Here is a 19,133-nt window from a genome sequence, read left to right on the forward strand (position 1 = left end):
AGATACCTTCCCCCCCATGGTTTCACAATTTATTCAGTTTGCATTTTATTTAGTCTGTACAGGAAAAATGGGATTATCAATTTCTTTATCATTCACCAGCAAAAATGCTACAATATTTGGGATACAAATAACCGAGAGGAAGGTTTGTTCTAAAAGTAATTCTTATGTCTTAAAAAAACACCTATTAGCTATTACAAAATTTTGTTTTAAATAATATAATTTAAGTATTAGGCAAGAATTGCCTGACAGTATCCCATTAAAACAACTGGAAAACCTTTTAACAGTATGCACTGATTATGGAGGAGGTCTAGAAGATTTATACTTCTCTCCCAATTTTTGAAGTCTGAAAAAAGATAAACTTGAGTTCATCTGAGGAAATGGGGTTTGCCCATGAAAAGCTCATCATACGTGTTAGCCTCTAAGGCTACGTCTACACATCAACATTATTTCAGAAGATCTTCCGAAATAACATAGTCCGTGTCTACACAACAAGCAATTATTTCGACATAATGTCAAAATAATGGTGAGCTGGAGGACTTCATATTCCAACTTCTGTAATCCTCATTTTACGATGAGAAAGGGAAGTCGGAGGAAAAATGCTCTAACTTGGACTTCCTGCTGTGTAGACGTGCCACAGAACTACTTGTTTTTAAAGTTACAGACTAACACTGCTACCCCGCTGAGACTTTTAAAAAAGATAAGATGACTCAGCAAGAGCCATAGCCTGGGATTAATTTCAAAAGCTAGAGCTCTTTTTCTCTCACTGAAATCTAGAAAAGTATGACATTCAATCCTTTATTTTATCACTGGTAGATATTTTGGGATTTAAGCAGTGTAACACACTCAAAGATCAAAGGACTTATGAACTCCTGAACACATGATAAAGTCCAACATACAGTCATGGTCAAGCTACTAAGAGAAAATTAATGATGATTAATTGAGATCAGACCTGTATCTTCATTAAAGTGGTAATGCTCAAAGAATCCTTTCTGATGCAGAAACTTGCATAAGGCTCCCCACAGGTATTCTCCTCGTGGGTAGAGATGAACACTGGGGTAGCTAAATTGTTTCTCCTCTTCCTCCTTCTGCTCCCCCCCCCCCCCCCAATTAAATATCCCTCCTGGATGCCCACAGTAATTTAATACTGATGTATGTCTGACTCAACTTACCTGGCTTCTGCTTCTTCACTTTGACATCCTTTTCCATGCCTCTATTGCAAAGGTGGTAGTACTGTCCAAGGGGTGACAAGATGGGCGAGCTGACAAGCATGCTGTGTAGGTGCAGGCTCTCCAGTCTACGGGGCACTCTTTGCTCCTTTTATTTACTGCACTCCAAACCTCCAGAATAGAAGCAGGAAAATTTGTGTGTGTAACTTCAGTGTTGAGACCTTTACCCATGCTCATACCTAAACTCAAGAGAAAATGTAATGAGAGAATTTGCCTTTATGTCGGCATTTTATGTAACTATAGATACAGAATAAATGTGTTTTACAGCAAGCCTAAAAGAGTTAAATTCAGCATAGGAGGGATTGGCTAGGGAACAAAGAAACTGAAATGTTTAGAGATTAAAAAGATCATCAATAGCCTCATCTCCTTCCTCTTTATGAGCAAAAAAGTCAAATTATATGTGAAAATGAAATCACCAAAAATGGTTCACTACAATCATTAGTTTCAAAGTGTAAACTAATATACTTCAAAAACCAAACTCTGATCCCAGATTGAGTGCTTATGAAATTGTTCCAGGACAATATTTTGTTGTTTGTCATGAAATGCAGATTTTCTTGTGAAACAATTTCCATGGTAGATGTCTGTCCATTCTCCTAATACACGAATGTTCTTTATTTTTCATGGAAATGCAAGACAATAATTTGCAGGAACTGTGGCACACAGATGTATATAAAAAGAGTCACTAAGCAAGAGTATAAAACCACATTTAAGCCTAATATTTTCTGTGAAGCTAACTTAAACCATGAGAAATGATCCGCATCAAATAGGTGGACTGTTGGTATACTGTTTGATACAAGGCTAAAATATTTTGTACCTTTATTAATCAATGTCACTATTTTCATGTTTTGTTTTTGTTTTACAGTGTGTGCTGTATTTGTGGGCCTTGAAAATCCTTTATCCCAAAACACTGTTTTTACTTCGTGGGAATCATGAATGTAGACATTTAACAGAGTATTTCACATTTAAACAAGAATGTAAGTGTGCTTTAAAATTCAAGACCTCCTTTCATATTTCATTATTATTGTTTGAACTTAGTATAATGATTTTGCACCCTTAAACTATGCTTCTCTGAAGGGAAAAACTACGGAAGAAAAAAATATAATACAAAAATCTCTTGTTTTAACATTGGGTAATAAAATGGACAGGCAGAAAGGTTGGCAATACAAAGGGGGTTAGCTACTGTTTTCTTCTAATTATGTAAGTCTAAGATATATGAGGAAACTTTAACAAATACTGTAGTTGTTGGGAAAGCTACATAATTTTTGCACCCGTGTACTCCTTCATGTCCCCTGTATCTGCAAAACAGAAAAGCATTGACTGCCTTGGTGTCTCTGCTACTGTTGGTCTCCTAGAGCACAGCTGTGCGCCATCTCATCCTTTGCTTTGGGTAGGAACAAAATAACACTTTTTAACATGACCTTTCCAGATGAGCAGTTGAAGATGGTATTGGGATTGTAGTCCTTCACCGGGAATATTCTGCAGTTGGGCCAGCAGGTGGTCTGTTAGGCAATGCCTCATCTAGGATTTGATATATGTGGGTATGAAAACGCTTAAGAATCTCTTAAACAGATTGTTACCGAAATATCCCATTTTCCCTTTTAATTAAAAGTAAGTGTAAATATGCAGTAGCATGCATTTCTTTAAATTTTTTAAACAGGATTTCTTTCCTTGATTGTGTTTAAAGAATATTGGGATACTTCACAGATTATTGGATGTAGACTTTGGATTTGCACAATGAATAACCTGTGTCTGCAGTAATATAAATTGAAGCTATTGAACCACATTCCCAGTTTAACATAAAGGATGTGGGGAAATGTTAATTGGTTCAAATGTTTCATGGTTTATTGAGTTTAATATGCATATTGGTAAATTAACATTAGGATTCATTGTATTAGCTCATTCATTTTATAATGATGTTTTTGTGGATAATTAATTACAAGGATGTGGGTTAAAGTTCAGATTCTTCTGCACAGAGATATTGTTTATGGGAAATAATAAATTAGAGAATGATAACTTTTCTACAGAGTTTTCAAGGCTTTCTGTGGAATTTCTTAATAGCAATATAATTCTGTATTAAATAAGTTGGTTTAACACTTCGGTATAAAAATACTCTGTATTAAATTCTATAAGCTTTTAGAATAACTTTTGTGGAATGCTATTGAAGTTCTATACAATCTTAATGCAGGTAATTTCATTTCTATTAAATTGTGTAGAATTTTCCAGCAGTATTTAAAGGTAACCCTAATCTCTTGTACCCAAAGTGTGGGGAGAAAACTCCCTATGAACGCTGTTATTTTTTGTAAAGATATAAAAATATGATCTAGGATTATGAGATACAGTTTTGCTTCCATTTAAGTCAGTTGGCCCTTTCTAATGGAGAGCAGGACCAAGTACTTAAATTATAATAATCTTTTTCTTTCAAATACTGAACACAATCTTCTGATATCATCTTCCTATTCAAAAGGTAAAATAAAGTATTCAGAACGAGTATATGATGCCTGCATGGATGCCTTTGACTGCCTTCCATTGGCTGCTTTGATGAACCAACAATTCCTGTGTGTACATGGTGGATTGTCTCCAGAGATCAACACTTTAGATGACATCAGAAAAGTAAGTCTGGGTAGTGTGCAAAACTAAAATACGAAAGCCATGCATTAACAAAACATGAGATTTTTTTTCAGTGTAGTAAATTTGCATAATATTTAAAGGGGAATATATTTGTTTTGCATTGTGACATTGCATTCAGACTAATCTTAAACTATTGTCCTTTTCTGGCCTTTCTAAAACAGGGGGGAAAAGGAAATTGCTACCATTTGTACCTTGATTTTATCAGTAATAAATGTAGAATTAGCCATCTTTGCTTTTGGAAAAATTAATTTTAAGTAAGTTAGTTTGGAAGCATAGTCAGATGTTGAGCTGTTAGATTAATTCCCCCTTTTTTTTAGCACACTTTAAGCATCCTGTTGATTATTGATTGTGGATTGAAATAATTGAGTATTGTGTGTGTATTTGGATAAATAAAGCATGTGTTTATATGTGTGAGTTTTTATGTAACTATACTTGCAACAAAAATAATAGAGTTTTATATGGCTCCTCTGATATATCACTAAAAGGGTACATCTACACTGCATCCCTAGTTCGTCCCTAGTCCTCATTTTTTGAGGAGTAACATTAGTTCGGACTAAGGGCTTTAGTCCGAACTAACTCATCCCGGCACACACTTCCTGGTTTGAATCAGCTGTGATTCGATCGGGCATGCCCGCGAGATCATGTTAATGAAGTGTGGGATATTTAAATCCCCGCTTCATTAACTACTTCGGTCATCTCCATTTGCATCCCTAGTCCGAACTAGGGATGCAGTGTAGATGTACTCAAAGAGCTTCAAAAATTACTAATGATCTCTTTTGAAAATCTGGCCTTCATTTCTGGCCTTCATTTATGTGCAGAGCTGTTTTGAAAATCTGATTGCAACAGTGAGTACCTGGCATGTGAAAATCTCTCCCGGGGCTTTTCGGGATTATGGCTCTGTGTTCACTTTTGCACCTTCAGTTATAAAACTGAACCTGAAAAGCTATTTTCGCTGGCTGGGTAGCAGAGTCAGTGAAAAGGCAGCTAGATGTGCCTCAAGTTCTATCCTGTGTCAATATTACTCTGATATGGAGGACCTAAGTGGTCACAGTATTACTTTACTATAGTGGAGCAGAGAAGAAGCAGTGTTTTCCTCCATCTGTTCCCTTCAATCTAAAGTGCACCAGTTTTTCCTGAGACAAGTGGACAGGAACAGAGAAAGCAGGAAATGCCTCAGTCCATATGTCTTACCTCCATCATACTATGGGAGCAGAAATGTGTTTGTGGTGAAATTGACATCTCAATGCAGGCAGTCAAAATGGGAGTCATGGATTGCCTAGTTGCATGTGAGTGTCTGCAGAACACGTAATATGTTTTAGGAGGTTGATTTTTCTACCACAGAGGGAGGAAATGCTCATTTACTTTTGTTCCCTGCCTATCTATCTGTCAGCGTGGCTTTGAATTACCCTGTAAAATTTTCTCTTTATAAACTGAGGAGTCTGAAGGGTAGGGTTTCCTGGATGAAAGCCCTGTTATTGGAGAGACAGAGTCTTTGTGATTCCTGTCTTGCCTTTTGTTCCCAAAGTAGAACAGTGCCCAGTTCTGCTGTGACAATAAAAGTGATGCTGATTCCTCTTGACAGTTGTCCCTTGGAAGACCTGCCCCAATTCTGAAATGTTTCCAAAACCTTTCATGTGTGCAGTTCGGCTCACAAGAAAACGTTGCTGTGCACCGTCTTTTACTTGCATGGCGTGGCAGACCATTTATTCAGTTCAGTGCTTGATGAGTAATATCTGACAACTGATCATCATATTTTCCTCACCCATCATTTGAATAAACAGTACAGACTCTCTGATTCAAAGGCTCTTTCTAAAGATTATTTTTTAGTTATATTCCGCTGTGCCATTCAAGCCTACTTTCCCCTGAAGGGCCATATCCCTCTCAGGCAGAAACGTCAATAATGCTTTTGGAAAAATCCTTCCAGACTGCCTGTTCTCAGTCTATTCCTTATGTGTATCCATGGAACTCCTGATGTGACAATTAATTTTTTGGCTATTGTTACTTGCAAGAAATCCAGCAATTCTTGCTGGAAGGTGATTTCTTTCTGCGACCTATCTTTCTGTTTCCAGTGTATGTAACAAAATGTCTTCTGCTTCTTGTCAGTAATAGATGTGCTGTTGCTGGCATTACAAGGGGCCTTGTATGTTACAGTGGAGATTTTCCTTTCCCCCTTTCTCTTTTATAGGGTGGCATTTTCATTTCTCTTGGCCTATGCCATGGAGTAGGATTTTCAAAGACCTTGGTTTTGGCTTGACTCCTCTTCTTCATTGAAGAGCTGAGTGAGGCCAGTGCTGAGCACCTTGGCAAATCCTATGTTTAAAAGACACTTTGTATTGTGAACTGTCTCTAGCTTCACTACTTAAAAGGGCTCACTTCTGGACCCGTGGCTCCATTCATCTGAAGAAGTGGGCTGTGCCCACAAAAGCTCATGATACCATCTATGTTTTTTTGTTAGTCTATAAGGGTATGTCTACACTTGCACCCTCTTTCGAGAGAGGGATGCAAATGAAGACATTCAAAATTGCAAATGAAGCCGGGATTTAAATATCCCGCACTTCATTTGTATACTCACATTGTGGTGCTATTTCAAAATAGCGCTATTTCGAAATAACAGATGCTGTTAAGACGCGGTTATTTTGAGAGAAAACCCTTCTCTCGAAATAAGTGGTAAGCCTTGTTGTATGCAGAATAAGTGTTATTTTGAGAGAGTTTTTCTCTCAAAATAACCCCGTCTTGAGAGTCTGTTATTTTGAAATAGCGTTATTTCGAAATAGCGCCATAACACAAATATGCAAATGAAGCGCAAGATATTTAAATCCCGGCTTCATTTGCAATTTCAAATGCTTTAATTGCATCTCTCTCTCTCAAAAGAGGATGCAAGTATAAACATACCCTTAGATTATTGGTTGTTGAAGTTGTTTTCAGTTACAGCCTGGCATGGCTACTTCTCTGAATCTAAAAACGATCACACTTAGAAACAATTGAGGTCATTCAGAAATAACCAATGGGGTTGAGAAGGTGAGCTAGGAATTTTCATCCTGACTTAAGGAAGCCAAGTGAAGAATCAGAGTTGTTAGGAAGATTTTAGGCTCTCCTCTATCTCTAGTGACTCCCAGTTAAATCCAGCTTTCAGTTCAAGTTCTCTCCTTGATACTCCATGGATTGGCCTCAACTTCCTGAATTGTTTTTTTTCTTCTGAGACTGACTTCATAACAAAAACTAAGTTCCACTGGAACAATAAAACTGTCTGGCAGTGGGCAAGAAGGGTTTGGCATGTCAGATGCAGAAATTGGATAGGAGCTGGACCCAGACCGTGGAGTTCACGTCCCCCAAGAGCTTTAATGACTGCAGATGCATCTACTTTAACTAAATGCAAAATTTATTCCTTTTGCTTTTTTTTCCCTCAATAGGCTACACAAATGCACAAAACTCTCTACATACATCCGGCTATTTTCCTTCTGGTACATCTACACAGCCTGTGGAAACGAGCTGCCCTGCCTGGGTCAACAGTCTGAGACTTGAGGGGCTCGCTCCAGTATTCTAAAAATGACTGTGTAGACCAGGGGTGGGTACAAGGGCCTCTGCGGGCTGGATCCATCCTGCCAAGCCTGTGAATCCAGCCTGTATAGGTGCTGCTGCTCCCCCACCTCCAGGCCAATTAGGACCTGGGGGCGGGGGAGCACCCAAAGCCTCCTCCAGCCTTGCTAGGAGCACGTGGCGCTTTGAAGCACCTTGTGCTGCTTGCAGAGTGGGAGGGGGAGAGCAGAGGAGGCTTTGTGCACTCCCCCGCCCCCAGGCCAATCGGGGCCAGGAGGCGGGGGAGCTGCATGACACTTCCTTCGCCCTGCCCTGGCCCTGCGAGGTGCCCGCAGCATTTCAAAGTGCCACGGGCTCCTCGCAGGGTGGAAGGAGGCTTCCCATGTTCCCCTTCCCCCAGGCCCTGATTGAACATAAAAACATAAGAATAGACATACTGGGTCTGACCAAAGGTCCATCCAGCCCAGTACCCTGTCTGCCAACAGTGGCCAATGCCAGGTGCTCCAGAGGGAGTGAATCAAACAGGTAATGATCAAGTGATCTCTCTTCTGCCATCTATCTCCACCCTCTGACAAACAGAAGCTAGGGACACCATTCCTTACCCAGACTGGCTAATAGCCATTTATGGACTTAACCTCCATGAATTTATCTAGTTCTCTTTTAAACCCTGTTAAACCTTTCACAGCCTCCTCAGGCAAGGAGTTCCACAGATTGACTATGTGCTGTGTGAAGAAGAACTTCCTTTTATTTGTTTTAAACCTGCTGCCCATTAGTTTCATTTGGTGGCCCCTAGTCCTTATATTATGGGAACAAGTAAATAACTTTTCCTTTTCCACTTTCTCCACACTACTCATGATTTTTTAGACCTCTATCATATCCCCCCTTAGTCTCCTCTTTTCCAAGCTGAAAATCCTAGTCTCTTTAATCTCTCCTCATATGGGACCCGTTCCAAACCCCTAATCATTTTAGTTGCTCTTCTCTGAACCTTTTCTAATGCCAGTATATCTTTATTGAGATGAGGAGACCACATCTGTACGCAGTATTCAAGATGTGGGCGTCCCATGAATTTATATAAGGGCAATAAGATATTCTCCATCTTATTCTCTATCTCTTTTTTAATGATTCCTAATATCCTGTTTGCTTTTTTGACTGCCGCTGCACACTGCGTGGACACCTTCAGAGAACTATCCACGATGACTCTAAGATCTCTTTCCTGATTAGTTATAGCTAAATTAGCCCCCATCATATTATATGTATAGTTGGGATTATTTTTTCCAATATGCATTACTTTACATTTATCCACATTACATTTCATTTGCCATTTTGTTGCCCAGTCACTTAGTTTAGTGAGATCTTTTTGAAGTTCTTCACAGTCTGCTTTGGTCTTAACTACCTCGAGCAGTTTAGTATCGTCTGCAAACTTTGCCGCCTCACTGTTTACCCCTTTCTCCAGATCATTCATGAATAAGTTAAACAGGATTGGTCCCAGGACTGACCTTTGGGGAACACCACTAGTTACCCCTCTCTATTCTGAAAATGTACCATTTATTATTGGCCTGGGGGTGGGGAAGCATGCCAAGCTTCTTCCAAGGCATGGGTGCCTAGTGGGATGGGGATGGGGGGGAAAGGGGCTCCTCCACCCCCAGATCAATCATGGTCTGGGGGTGGAGTGGCCCAGCCCTTGCAGTTTAGGCCCTGCTCCTTCCGGGGTGTCCCGGGGCTACTTCAAAAATTTTGAAGTGGCCCCTGGGCAAAAATTGTTGCTCACCCCTGGTGTAGACAGTACTTTGAAGTTGTAGCTTGAGCTAGAGCTCAGGCTCTGAAGCCTAGGGAGGGGGGATGGGCATCAGACTTAGTGTTTGACTGAGGGTTGGAAGCTCGTTCTGTGGGCTGTGCAGGCTAAGGAGAAGAGGGAAAGAGAAAAATGTCATTTATATTTTAATTTATGGGTTGATCACTTTCTGGTCCAGCAAAATCTGTGGTCTAGCATGAGTTTAGTCAGCCAGATGTCCACCTATCATGGGTGTGGCCACATTTCCCGCAGTCCCAGAATGTTTACAGCTGCTAGTCCTGGCTCCCAGTGTTCTGTGCTGGCTCTAATTTATCTCTGTCTTTTACAAGCCCAGTAAGCAGTAGAATTGTTGGTAATGCTGCTAGACATTTGTGGTTTTGGCAAATTCGCTGATTCAGCCATGGTCAAGTCCCAAGGGTGCTAGACTAGAGAGGTTCAACCTGTAGTTGGTAGGCCTGCAGGCTCAAGAGTGAGGGGACCATATATGATGTTTTTGGGTTTCACTCAGACCAATAAAGGATTGTGTCACTATGTGTCCTGTAACCTTCAGACTATTTGTACTGTACAGCTTTGGCTTGGAACTGTGACACCTGCAGCCGGTTTTACAGCACACTGACTTCACTCTGGCATCCACCAGCCTATCTGCAGAGTGGTGACACCAAGAGCCTTTCCAGCTCTGAATCTCTCCAAAACCAGCCCCTCTCACTGTAGCACTCATTAAATCTTACCAAGTTTGCTGCTCCTTCAAAGAGACAGTAGTACACAGGGCCAGCCTCTTGGTTTGGCCAAGGATTTTAATTTTCAGTTTTGAAATAATGCTCTGAGATGGTGGTGTAATAAGACAAGGTTTATTCAGTTATTTAAATTATACCACGTAGAAAGAACTGAAATAGAAATGGTTATAAGCAAAATAAAAATATGCTTCTAAGACCAAAACCCGAATAAGTTTTGTCACTTTCCACCATGACTGCCCATTCTTTAGCTGGGTTCAATGTCCTTTATCTAGAATAGGGAGGAAGAGCATGAATTCACCCTAAGACATTTTAAGAACATATTTCCAGCACACATCTATTACTTTCTGAATATAGTCCGTACATACTTCATGCAGTGACTATTTTTTTTTTTCAGGATCAGCCTGTCACCACTTTACAATGATTGTTTCAGGCCTGATAGGAATTAGTCTGGGGAACCTTCTGCCATTTGGTATCAGGGGACCCGAGGGTAACACATCCTTTCTGACAGTACTGCAGGAGAATCAGGCACTGGCTGGACATTAGTCTTATTGCTGATCCTTCTTTCCTGTCTCAAAGAGAATCTCTTTCTCTCTTTGTTTGATCCCAGGTTTCAAAGCATAAGATCAATAAGTATTCATAATTCCTCATATAGTTTTCATGCATATGTCTCAAAATAATATGAAGCACCAGTGGTCACTGGCTTCCAGGAAGACCTTGCTCGGTATACAATAATATACAATCAGTTAATTCAGTTGATTATTCTTTATGGTTCAGATATGGTTGTTCTTCCCTCTGGGGGGTCTGGACACTGATTGTAATGTCAGAAAAATACTTATATATTTTAAGGTATGGTTGCTTAGCCCACTGTAAGACAGAATGAGACAAAAAATCTTGTTTCACTAAATCACACTGTCCTTTTAATAGTGCTGCATCAGTCCAGCAAAGGAGATATTGACGCAACAACCAAATACTAACAGACTGGTACATTAGCGATGGTGAAACATTGTTAGCTTATACAGAGATCAAAAATAGGCTCCTAAAATGAAAAAATCCTCCAATATTTTTAACATCTCAGGTGAGAGATATTAGTTTAGTATAGGTATAAATGTATTTGTGTCTTATTCTAGTGTGAATTTAAATCTTACAAAGTTTTAGGAAGGCAGGCATCATGCTAGTTATTGTACCTGTTCCTTACGGAGATTTATCCCCTGATAATGCAGCACTGAAATAAATCTTATATGATATTTTATATTGCAAATGTGTAAATTGAAACCATTCCAAATTAATATTTTTCATTTGACTTTTAAAATCTAGGAATTTTCACATTTATATAATTTATTTTTCAAAGGGATTGACAAATATTAATACACACTTTTTTCCCTTTTGAAACTACTAAATGAATCATCATCATAGTTAGGATTTCTTTGTATGAGGGTGAGAAATTTATGCAATAATTGTAGCTTTTTCATTGACACCAATTTGATTAAAACATTATCTGCATTTTAATTAGCTGGCAAATACATCTTTACATTCACTAAAGGTTTGATTACAAAGAAATACTCTTGGCCTAAAAATATGTTGTTTTCACAGTATAACAGAATGATAGGTTAAAATTGTTGAATGCTTAGATTCTACCATTGGGTCATAAACATTTTTCAGAATTTTTTTCATTAACAAGGCTATTCATCCTTGGCAATCAGCAGATTTTTTTTTTCATAATTATGAGTGTGTGTTATTTTATTTTGATGTATTACTGGTACAAAGGCATGAATTATTTAGAGTCTAAAGCAAGTTATAAAAGTATGGGTTTGCAATGAATATTTCATGATGAGCATATGAAGGTAGAAATGTAGAGGCCTTTTCTTATAAAAAACTTTTTGAGAGTGGAAAAATGAAAAATCACTTCATTCCTTTCAAATATTTGTTTTAAAAAGTTTTTTAATAAATCATTACTTATATTGCCTTTGACTTCTAGACAGATTGTCGACTTTGATAGACTTGTCAGCCTGATTTATAAATGTACATTTTACAGGTGATTATATATAGTTTTTGTGCTGAAAAACATAAATTTTTAATGTTTCTCCTAGTTTTTTATGCTTTGTCTTGGTTGCAGTATGACTCTGTTTAATTTGCTAATTTCCAACACAGATTGTCTGAAAAAGAGAGGAATTCTTAGTTGCAGCTAAATAAGGGTAAAATACAAGTTAATGAGAGCAATGAGAGTACTGTATCACAGGAAAATACTACAGTGCAAAGACATTGCCTCAGTATTTTAAAATTTGATGTTAGACACTTTTAATTGAAAGAAATTTGTTTGGGTAAGACCTTTGTATTTTCTCTTAACAAGGCTCCAGCCCCTTCAGTCAAGTTTTACGGTGAATGAAAATTCCTCAAATACGGCAGGTCACCCACAATTTTCATTTTCACAAGAAGGAGCAAAATGCCCTCCTCGTCTTTTAAATGCAGAGATATGATTCACTTGTGCTATAGATGCCACCTCCATTGTCATCCAAGCATCTGCTACATTAAAGATGAGAGTAGCCGAGACCCAAGTTGTAGAATATGGGCGTCAATTTGGCAGTTCCTGAAATACGGGCTTCTCACTCACCTATTTTATATGGATGTTTTCTGGGTGCCTAATATTAACAAATTAGTATTTAATTTATGCATGTTATCAACTTCCTAAATAATACAGTGTAATAAGTTTGTATTTGTCTTACTTTTCTTAGTTAGATCGATTTAAGGAACCACCTGCATATGGACCTATGTGTGATATCCTGTGGTCAGATCCTCTAGAGGACTTTGGAAATGAGAAGACTCAGGACCATTTTACTCACAACACAGTTAGAGGATGTTCATACTTCTACAGGTAGGGTGTCTTCCTTAATGAATGATTCTCTACAGATGAGATGAATTACTTGGAATCACGGACCTTATGTGCTTGTTTGCAGTCTGCACCATTATTCTAATTATAGTGTGTGTATGGGAGTGGGGTGTGGGTGTAGTTTTATTTTCAGTTCTTTGCCATCGTGGAATTGTTCTACCATTTCTGAAAATAATTTTGAGTTTTTAATTAGAGCAGTTTTAAGATAGATTTGAATGAGGAATGTTGGTCATTGAAAGGTCTTGCCATCCGCTGTGCTGAAATGATAGTTAAGAGTTGGCATGAAATGTGTGTGGCTCCTAAATTTCAGACTTTTTATACTAGGAGTCTGACATAGTAGTGATAATTTGAGTTTGCTGCTTCGTCAACATCAGATCCGAGCAAATAGATTCAAGATTCATTGAATAAATTATCAGCAATTGTTATTTTTCTCAAATATTTTTCAAACTTTGAGCACTGTCAATTCGATTGTGAACAGTTTTCTGTGAGACATTAATGACAGCCGTGTTGGTTAATTGTGAGTGGTTAGATCTAGTATATGGTAGAATCATAGCTAATAAAACAGGAAGGAATTTCAGAGGTCATCAAGTTCAGTCTCCGGCTCGCATGGCAGAACCAAGCACCATCTAGACCATCTTTGACAGATGTTTGTCCAACCTGATCTTAAAAATCTCCAGTGATGTAAATTCTATAACCTAACCTCCCTTGCAGCAATTTAAGCCTATTGCTTCTTGTCCTATCATCAGGAGTTGAGGAGAACAAACTTTTAGATATTTGAAAACTTTTATCACGCCCTCTCTGTCGTCTTTCCAGACTAAACAAACCCAGTTCTTTCAATCTTCCCTCATAGGTCATGTTTTCTATACCTGTAATATTTTTTGTGGCTCTTCTCCGGATTTTCTTCTATTTGTTAACATCTGCTTTGAAATGTGGCACCCAGAACTGAACACAATTATCAAATCAGTTTTGTACTAACCATAGAGTAGTTTCTTCTAGGTTGTATTTCCTTAGTTTGCTAATGAAGAGGTCATGCAAGACTGTATCAGATGCCTTACTAATATCTAGATATACCACATCTATCACTTCCCTCTCATCCACAAGGCTTGTTATCCTATCAAAGAAAGCTGTCAGGTTGACTTGCTGTGATTTTTATTTTTTCTTGACACATCGATGCTGACTGTTACTTATCACCTTTTTATTTTCTAGATGTTCACAAATAAGCTCCTTAATTATTTGATCCATTATCTTTCCTAGTACAGAAGTTAAGCTGGCTGGTCTGTAATTCTCTTAGCTGCCCTTATTTCCCATTTTTTGGTTGGATATTATAGTTGCCCTTTTCCAGTCTTCTGAAATCTCTTCTGTCTTCCATGATTTTTCAAAGATTACAGCTAATGTCCCATGTTTCCTCAGTCTGCTCCTTGAATATTCTAGGATGCATTTCATCAGGCCCTGGTGACTTAAACATCTAACTTGTCTATATTTCTGCTCTCTAACTGAATAAGGGAACCAGAAGTTCTGGTGTACAGGTCCATGGTTTTCTATTTAAATTTTGATTCCTGATCATAGAGCTTTGAACTTGACTTTCCAAGAATGTTCATGCCAGTGAAATTTAAGTGTGCAACTATTCCTGGAAGATAAATGCAAAAGGGGCACAAATGCAGCCAAAACTAGGTTCAAGCTAGCAAGCTAGTGTGAATGTTGTAGCTTCAGCAAACATTTGAGCTAGCTGCTAGAGGTCAAACCTCAGGGTTAAATGGGTTCAAGAGACTGAGCTGCTGCCCGTCCCACAATGTTCACACTGCTATTTTTAGCAACCTAGCATGTGTTTGTCTACCCTAGTTGGGAGGCTTGTTTTCAGCTGTAGCAAAGACATGCCCTTCTAGTTCCCTTTCTTAAACCTCTTTGTATGTTTGGAATAATGTGACCATCATTCTAGTGCTCAAAATCAGTTGGCTAACAGAACTAGGTTTCTGGATTCCTTGCTGTAAATTAAGTTGACGAAAAAGTTGGATTCAAGTAGGAAAAGGAGAGAGATGGCAGTTGAAAGAGAAACATCAAGGAGAATTCAAAGACACATGTGAGCCCAGTCTTCTAGATGTTTGAGAAATGTTCATCGATAATAGAAAATAATATTGTAAGAAATTCACATTTATTTAGACATATTTGCTATACAGACAGTCCCCGGGTTACGTACAAGATTGAGACTGTAGGTTTGTTCTTAAGTTGAATTTGTATGTAAGTCGGAACTGGTACATATTGTAGGGGGAACTCTAACCAAACATTTCTCCAGAGCTCAGTTTTATTCTCCCACACCTCACTTCCCTTAGTCCTTTATTCTCAAGCTGAGGTGTCTGCTGAGAAAAGCCACTCCGCGTCTCCCTGGTCTGCTGGTGGGGGGGGAGGGGGCACTAGCTTCACGTCTCCCTGGTCTGCTGGGGGGAAGCAGCTAGTGTGGGGTTGCCTCACCCCGTTTGTAAGTAGGGATCCGATGTAAGTTGGATCAATGTAACCTGGGGACTGCCTGTACTGGCAATTTCAAGTAACCTTTCTGAGATTTGATTATTTCCCACAAAGAAATAGTATGAGATAAATGTCCTTTCCATCCCACTAAATATACTATATTCAGCCAAAACCTTTGTACTTACCAATCATTTTAGAAAGTGGCTTCAGTGTGTGAGAGAAAGTTGAAAGAGCTAAATATCACAGTAGCCTGATAATCTGTCTTTCCACATTAATTAAGTGGACAAATTGATAGGCCTACTGCATTTAAAACTACTCAGTGTGTTCCTTTGGAAAATCTCAACTGTAAGATTATGGCCAACACTGTCAAATATTTTTGTCTATAGCTTAGGGCCTAAATTCACTTACAGGCAGTCCCCGACTTATGTCGGATCCGCACTTACGAACGGGGCTTTCTTGCCCCGGAGCTCGCAGGCAGCGGGACTGCCCAGAGCGCAGCAGTCCCACCACCTAGACCTCTGGGGCGAGAAAAGCTGCTCCGGGTGCCCCTGGTCTGCTGAGGACCGTCTCCAGCAGACCAGGGACACCGGGAGCAAACCGGCAGCGGGGTCGCGCGCCTCGCGGGACCCCACCGCCGCTGCCGCTTTGCTCCCGATGCCTCTGGTCTGCTGGGGGAGGGGCGCAGCTAGTGCGCTCATCCTCCCCCCACCCCCCAGCAGACCAGGCTTTTGTTGTGGACCCTGGAGTAGAGCAGCTGGGGTGCTGCCAGGTTGGTCCTGCAGGGACCTACCTGGCAGCCCAGCTGTTCTGTCCCAGGCTCGAGATTCAGCGGCTGTTGAAACTGATCAGTGGCTGATTCCAGGAAGCTGGGGGCAGAGCAATTCTGCCTCCAGCTTCCTGTAGTCAGCCCCTGGTCAGTTTCAGCAGCAGCCAGTTCCGACTTACATACAAATTCAACTTAAGAACAAACGTATAGTCCCTATCTTGTACGTAACCCGGGGACTGCCTGTATATGGAAATAGGCAAAAATGATTTAACATTCTTCAGAGTTACTGAGCGCTTGCAGCACTTTGTAAAGGGGACATTTAAGACATATATTTTGAATTCGGTAGAATTTTAGTATGTTGGTTAATGGGTGGTTTTTAGAGATTCTGGAAACATGAATTTATTTTTTTTCTGTGCCTTCGAAACTTTAAGACTACATGTCATCTTCAGTCCTTCTCAAGTTAGTTAATGTCAGGCCAAGAAAAATAAAATACTATTTTAACGAGGTGGTGTTGATGCAGACTAAAAAGTATCGTTTATAAAAATTATATCATGGTGAGACTAGGGATGTTAAAATGTGTTTAATTTTGTAAACATGTAACTGCTGTAATTTCAGCAGTTACACGTTTACGTTCAGGAGACCAGATGGGAGCTGGTGCTGCTTTCTGCTTTTAAGCTGGCTCCCAAGCCAGGTCCCTGTGCATATTGGCTCTGGCCTGCCCCGTGCCTACTGTCTCTGTATCAGATGTTGGAGGGAGAGACAAGCAGCTCTACTGGGCCTGCATGCGACATCAGTTAATTGTGTAAATGGCTACATGCTTGCATCCCTAAGCAAGATTTCACCTCCCTTAGTCACATTGACAGTACCTCACTCTGTGAATAGTAGTGAGTAAAAGTGACAGGATCTGGTCTTATCATCCATATTAAGAGTTCATAGTTTATATGAAAACCTGTATTCAGTGTTTGTATATCTTTTTTGTACCTGTCAGTCAGTGACAACATTTACATAAATGCATCTTATAGTAATATTGATAATTGATGCTACTTTGAAACACGTATTTCATTTGTTCCTATGGGAGAAGAGCAATTTCCTGTTTATTTAGCCAAATATCTAAGATTACTTTGGTGGTTTTTAGGGGTTTTTTTTTTCCTTTTGGTGGGTTTGTTTGGTTTTTTACATTTGTATTTAGTTAGTTCTGGTTATGGCCTTTCCTGTCTTATGCATAAGTACAGTATCACTCTCAAGTGCTACATTTGATATTAAACTACTCAAGCTAGTTAAGTCCAGAGCAGAATCTTAGGAGCTTCAAAATCATATCACAAAATTAGGTGAGTGGGCAACAAAATGGCAGAAGAAATTTAATGTTGATAAGTACTAAGTAATGCACATTAGAAAATATAATTCCAACTACAGGCAGTCCCCGGGTTACGTACAAGATAGGGACTGTAGGTTTGTTCTTAAGTTGAATTTGTATGTAAGTCGGAACTGGTACATATTGTAGGGGAAACTCTAGCCAAACATTTTTTTTAGTTTTGGATAGCATAGGGAAAGGTTAACTCCCCTCTAATGTTTGTTTTGCTGTCTGTTCCCCTGTTCAGAAGATTTCACATCTTTTTCTGTCCCTGTGACAAACTCAGGACTAAAGGAGTAACTCATCAAATACCAAACAGCTCTGCACCATGCTTTGAGCTAATAGCTTTATTTCCACACACCACCCAGGGTTCTAGGAGGAGGGTCCTTTTTTTGCTAACACAATGAGGTCAGCACTTTGTTTGTTTTGGTGGAGTCTTTGTTTGCCCAGGGAGCCCAGCATGTATAGGGGGAGGAGGGGCGGAGAGGCTGCTTTTGTCTGCTGTTCGGCAGCCTGTTGCTGGCACAGGGGAGGGGGAGGAGTGCAGGATGCGAGGCCGCGGGGCGGGGGGGGGGCACCGGGCGTGGGGAGGCACTTTTCCTCTGCCCGGCAGCTCTGCGGGATCCCTGTCCCTGTGGCCAGCTGCTGCAGGCAGAGGCCAGTTGGAGCCGGCCGAAGAGCAGGAGGAGGTGGATTCTAGGACCCAGGTGAGCGAGCCCCGGGGACGCTGCTGCGCTCCCGGAGCCCGGCATGTATAGGGGAAGGAGGGGCAGAGAGGCTGCTTTTGTCTGTTCGGCAGCCTGTTGCTCAGGGGAGGGGGCAGCCTGTTGCTGGCAGGGGGAGGCACTTTTCCTCTGCCCGGCAGCTCTCCGGGACCCCAGTCGGAGCCGGCCGGAGGAGGAGGAGGATCCTAGGACCCAGGTGAGCGAGCCCTGGGAATGCTGCTGCGCATGTGCGGGAGTTGCCTCACCCCGTTCGTATCTAGGGATCCGACATAAGTCGGATCCACGTAAGTCGGGGACTGCCTGTATATGTATAAAATGATGGGGACTAATTTAGCTGCTAGCACTCAAAAGAGAGATCTTGGAGTCATTGTGGACAGTTCCCTGAAAACATCCGCTCAATGTGCAGCAGCAGTCAAAAAAGCAAACAGAATGTTAGGAATCCATTAAAAAAGGGAGCGAGAGTAAGCCACAATATTTTATTGTCTCTATTTCAATCCATGGTATGCCCATAACTTGAATACTGCATGCAGATGTGGTCACCTCATGTCAAAAAAGATATCTTGGCATTGGAAAAAAAAGTTCAGAAAAGGGCAACAAAAGTTATTAGGGGTATGGAAAGGCTGTCACATGAAGAGAAGTTAATAAAACTGGGACAATTCAGTTTGGAAAGGAGAAGACCAAAGGGGAGCTGATAGTGATCAATAAAATCATGATTGGTGTGGAGAAAGTGAATAAGGAAAAGTTATTTACTTGTTCCCATAATACAAGAACAAGGGATCACCAAATGAAATTAATAAGTTAAAAACAAATGAAAGAAAGTATTTCTTCACACAATGAACAGTCAACCTGTGGAACTCCTTGCCAGAGGATATTGTGAAGACCAGGACTTTTAAAGGGTTCAAAAAAGAACTAGATAAATTCATGGAGGATAGGTCCATCAATGGCTGTTATCCAGGATGGGAAGGGATGGTGTCCCTAGCCTCTTGTTTGTCAGAAGCTGGGAATGATCACTTCCCAGTCAGGGGAAGGA

General features: G+C 40.2%; 1 protein-coding gene across 3 annotated transcripts in view; it reads left to right on the plus strand.

Moving 5' to 3' along the window:
- PPP3CA (protein phosphatase 3 catalytic subunit alpha) overlaps positions 1 to 19,133 on the plus strand; it is a 338,739-nt gene that overhangs the window by 248,690 nt on the left and 70,916 nt on the right. For all 3 annotated transcript variants that reach the window (XM_075929664.2, XM_006126898.5, XM_075929665.2), the window contains 3 exons: positions 2,089 to 2,200; positions 3,691 to 3,836; positions 12,647 to 12,786. In XM_075929664.2, coding sequence (XP_075785779.1) covers positions 2,089 to 2,200; positions 3,691 to 3,836; positions 12,647 to 12,786 — 398 coding nt within the window. The remainder of the gene's footprint in view (positions 1 to 2,088; positions 2,201 to 3,690; positions 3,837 to 12,646; positions 12,787 to 19,133) is intronic.

The sequence above is a fragment of the Pelodiscus sinensis genome, chromosome 4, assembly GCF_052426305.1.
Source record: "Pelodiscus sinensis isolate ZL-2025 chromosome 4, ASM5242630v1, whole genome shotgun sequence".
Taxonomy (NCBI): Eukaryota; Metazoa; Chordata; order Testudines; family Trionychidae; genus Pelodiscus; species Pelodiscus sinensis.